General features: G+C 35.2%; 1 protein-coding gene across 2 annotated transcripts; it reads left to right on the plus strand.

Moving 5' to 3' along the window:
• The first annotated feature begins 738 nt into the window (after positions 1-738).
• On the plus strand, positions 739-3,854 carry zgc:113184 (uncharacterized protein LOC553745 homolog). Of its 2 annotated transcripts, none has more exons than XM_052101463.1 (5): positions 739-945; positions 1,376-1,560; positions 1,666-1,797; positions 2,452-2,636; positions 2,831-3,854. In XM_052101463.1, exons 2-5 carry the CDS (start codon positions 1,449-1,451, stop codon positions 3,002-3,004), a joined length of 603 nt encoding a protein of 200 aa, XP_051957423.1. In that variant the 5' UTR covers positions 739-945; positions 1,376-1,448; the 3' UTR covers positions 3,005-3,854. The 2 variants fall into 2 exon arrangements, with proteins under 2 accessions (XP_051957423.1, XP_051957424.1); XM_052101464.1 differs by lacking the exon at positions 739-945 and adding an exon at positions 957-1,104.
• The last annotated feature ends 665 nt before the right edge of the window (positions 3,855-4,519 follow it).

Raw genomic sequence — 4,519 nt, forward strand, 5'->3', positions numbered from 1 at the left:
AGAAAAATACTGTGTAAGCATACAAAATGAGCAAAATTGTCAGAGAGCACAAAAAACAGTAGGCCAAATATAACCAAGGAAAACATGATTTTGTTTGCAATTCTGATGACTTTGCTTTTTTTATGCAGCATATTTTAAATGTGTTTATTTATTTTTGCACTTATTATTTTTTAATCACGCTTATTGTTTTGATTACTCTTACTATTTGAACCTGCCCTTATTTTATTATTTTTGGATCCGTGACTGCAATACATTTGACGGAATTTTCGTCCGTGACTTCTCTTATAAAACAGCTATTTTATCGTAGTAAACTCAACACATAGTTCACTCCAAAAGGATTGTTTAGGGTAGAACATGTTGAAAATTGACTGACAGTCCGTCAATTCATTAAGTGATTAAGTTTACTAAATAAAAAAATTAAGAAAAACAGTTTAACTGTTAAAAAAAACTGTTTATTTAGAACACTGATGCATCTCCTCCATAGAAAGCCATTCAAAAAGAACGGTACCGCCCATAGAATGTGTGGAACAGATGCGTTATGCTATTTTATACTAACCTTGTAGGCTCCCCCTTCAGATCGGCTCTGGTAAAATTTTGAAGTGGAACGCAGCCTAGCTGGATTACTTTATCCGAGGGAGCGTTTACGTGAAGTAGGCGTGTCGTGAAGTGGGTGTTCCTTGTAGTCTTACGAGATGCAGGCAGATAAACTTGTTCACGCACACACAGGGGTGGGTCAAGAAGGAGGTTCTAGATTTAGTTCCTGGTTTTGATTCCTGGACAGTTTTATTGTCCGCGATTGTATGCTACTTTCCACTGGAGAACACGACAGGACTTTATCGAAAATTTATTTTAAGTTGAACCGAGTACATCACGAATTTAACTAACACGGGAATCTGTTCTTCCTGTTCTCACGCTGTCATTCCGTGGCCACAGGGAAACGATGAGGTTAATATCGTATGAATATCGTACAGTCTGTAAACAGCAAATGTCATGTTCGAGAAAACTTTTAATTATTTAAATATCGCTTTGGCATTGTCTGAGATATATCTAAATATACCTTCACATTGACATGGTAGTGATATTGGATCAAAATATTTCTTGATGGTAAAGTAAACAACACTTGTTTCTCAAATTTGATTTACTGTTTCATGACGTGTGTCCATGTAATTATGATGCTGTGTCATAAATTAACTAAAGACAGCTGACTTTGTAACATTCTTTAACAACTTTTTGCTGGAGAATGCACACTGTAATGTAATTTATAAATAGCCTGAACACATAAAACAAATTTGTGATGTAAGTAGTTATATCTGTGTGATAAACATTTACTTTGTATATTTTCCCTTAGCAATTAACTTGCCTCTCTTATTTTAAGGTGGAGCTTACTTTTCCTAACTGATGTCGATTACTACAAGTCTTTCTGAAGTTTTCTTTGAACTCAAGCTCAGATGGAGGAGGCTTATTCAGCACTGTACCAGGAGTTTCTCCGTCTGCAGTCACTCTGCTTAAAACAAGCAGCAATGCTGCAACATCTTTCTGAAACAGTACAAAGACAGCAAGGTCAAACCACACTTGCAAAGTGTGGAAAAATATTTCAGTGTAATAAATGATTGAAGAGACCCAATGATATATTGTTTAAAATAAATTGACTATGTTCACACTCAGGTTTGGTCTCAGCTCTTAAAAGGGACAACTCTCCTTCCCAGTGTACAGAGGAAAAGACAAGAAACCAGCCCCATCCCTCAGAATACCAGGAACAAAAACCTCAAAGACATCTCACAGGACCACACCATCAAAGTATAATATTCTCATGATGAACATGATGTCTTGTACAATAAAACTTTAAACAAGGCTGTAAACTAAGCCTTGAGTGTGTTATGTATGTTTTTTAATATACATTTTTGAAGATATTTTAAAGTTTTAAATCTCCCATTTACATATTCTGAAAAAATGTTCATCTTTCAACAATCTATGGTAATTCATGACCTGGCTCAAAGCCTAGTATGACTGCCCCTTTAGGATAGCTGTTGATGTCATAATGAAGTTTACAAAGGGGCTAAAGGCACACCTGAAGAAAATGTTTGCTTTTTGTCCTGTCACAAATTTAAATATAGGGACAATAGTTATAGGGCAACATTTATGGAGGAGATAATCTGACGTGGTGCGAGGCCATTGTCTGTGTTCCACCACTTTTCCCCCCTGAAATTTTCTGTGGACCCCCTAGTACCCCCTTGAGGCCCCCCGACCCCAGTTTGAAAACCCCTGCCCTAGTGTCTTTTTCAGCTGTTTATGTGAACTGGGTGCTTTACCCTTTTCTGGATAATTTGACTAAAAACTTTAACCATTATTTTGTTGAATTGTAATCATTGTAATTTTCTTGAAAATCTACTTTGTAAATGCAAATGTAGTTTTCATTCAGAAGTGTATTCTGTCCATATGTTTGTTTTTCAGCTGATAGTGATCTCAGTCATATTGACAGAAGTCTAGACAGATTGCATCTGAACCTGGACCTTCCAGATGGGCATGATAAAGCAGTTTTCCAGAATCCTGTTAGGACCACAGGTAACAGTGCTTGGGATGACCTGAGGAAAGCTGAGGAGCGCTATCATGTCACCCAGACTTCACAACGGTTGCGGGTTTGTATCATACTTGTTTTGTTTGCTTTGGTTAAACTACCAATCACCTTGACATGGAACTGTCAACTGTTCAAAAATGCATATTTTTCTTTGCAATATACTGTATAAGCATATAACATTCCAACATGCTGTAATACAATACTCTGAGAAATGTAGTATGTATATTGAGTGTGAGAATATTGTCTGTCCTACAGAGGCCCTGGTCATCCTCCTTTCTGGACAGTGAGTTGGTGAGTCAGGCCGGAGGTCTCTTCATGTCTGAAGTCACGCTGCAGTCACAGGTGTGTGAGTTCTGTCATGCCGTGTTTCCTGGACATACGAGCACTCGTGGAGAATTTCTGCGTCATCTCACCACACACATGACCTGAACACATGCAGTGCTGAGAATGTGACTATGAGATACATTATTGATAAAATAACTGATAGAATAAAGAAACAAATTATTTTCTTCATCATTAATTTTGATATTAAAAAACATTTTGGTTTGGTATTAGAAAGACCGTTAGATTTTGTCTAAAAAAGAGTGAATCCATTTAGAATAAATTAAGATAATTAGATATGGTACAGTAGTTAGTCAGTATGTATGGTAAGTCAAAAATGGTATATATGCCATGTCAATACACTGAAAATGTAATGAATAGGTTCACAAACATTTAGTGCACTGATAAACCAAGAACAACAACAAAGAGACAGCTCTGTCACACCAAAAACTTGTAATTACTTGGATTCATCACAAAAATGTGCCTGTTTTCTATGAATGGAAATTTTACTATGATTCTATATTTTTTTCAGCATGTCATAATGCACAAAGTGCGAGTAAACAGAACTGTGTGGATAACTGGGCTGTTTTTTTTTTTATAACAGTTTTGTTGATCTGTCACTGATCACCATCAATTAAAAAATATGAGAACTTGAGCGGGTTGTTTACTACCAATGAAAGACTAACTGTTTGTAGTGATAGTATCATCAGTTGTTATATGTAAGGCATCAATTGAAATCAAATGTGTCCTGTGGTTGTCATTAATGCTATGAAATCTCATTAGCTGATCATTGTTGACTTTCTGTATAGTTATGCTTTAGCAAGCAAGCTGTCAAGTGTAGATGTGATAGACTGTTTTTTTATTTTATTTATTTGGCTTCTGTTTAACAATGTTAAACCTTTAAAATATTGGGGGAAATTAAATAATGTGCATATTTACACTACCACTCTATCTCAGATATATTTAAACTTTTTTCAGGAGAATATCATTTGGAAAGAAAGAAGTGTACAGTGCCTTGAAAAAGCACTCAGCCCCCAAACATGATTTCACACTAGGGGTGTAACGGTATGACATTTTTACCGTATGATAACAATCACAAAAATTACCACGTTATTACGGTATCAAGGTATTGAGGTGCATTGATAATATTAAAAGCAGTTCAATATTTGGTTATGAAATAGGCTATTTCTGATAAACAGATAAATATTTCAGGTATAACCAGTTGAACATAAATTTGGATTTCTTCAACTTTAATCCTTTAACTTTTGATCTTGAACATCAAGACACTCTTAATTCGACAAGGTAAAAAAAAAAAAAAAATCACAGTTAAAACAATATGTTTTTTTAATATGTACAGTAGTTATATGATTATAACTACAGATGTTTTGTTATAGTTATTTTATGATTTATGATAGTATAATTAATTTATAATAATTTGTTTGGCTGTATACTGTATTTCCACTTAAATTCATTTCCACAAATTCCATGGGATGGTGCTCACGGAGCTGGATTAAGGTTTGAAGTGTTTCCAGCCCGAGCCAATATTTTTTTGTGACAAACTTTACAGACTGGATAACCACATCAACATTGATGGTGCTTCGTGAGTCTTTTACATAGCCAAGT

This window comes from Xyrauchen texanus, chromosome 32 (genome assembly GCF_025860055.1).
Source record: "Xyrauchen texanus isolate HMW12.3.18 chromosome 32, RBS_HiC_50CHRs, whole genome shotgun sequence".
NCBI lineage: Eukaryota > Metazoa > Chordata > Actinopteri > Cypriniformes > Catostomidae > Xyrauchen > Xyrauchen texanus.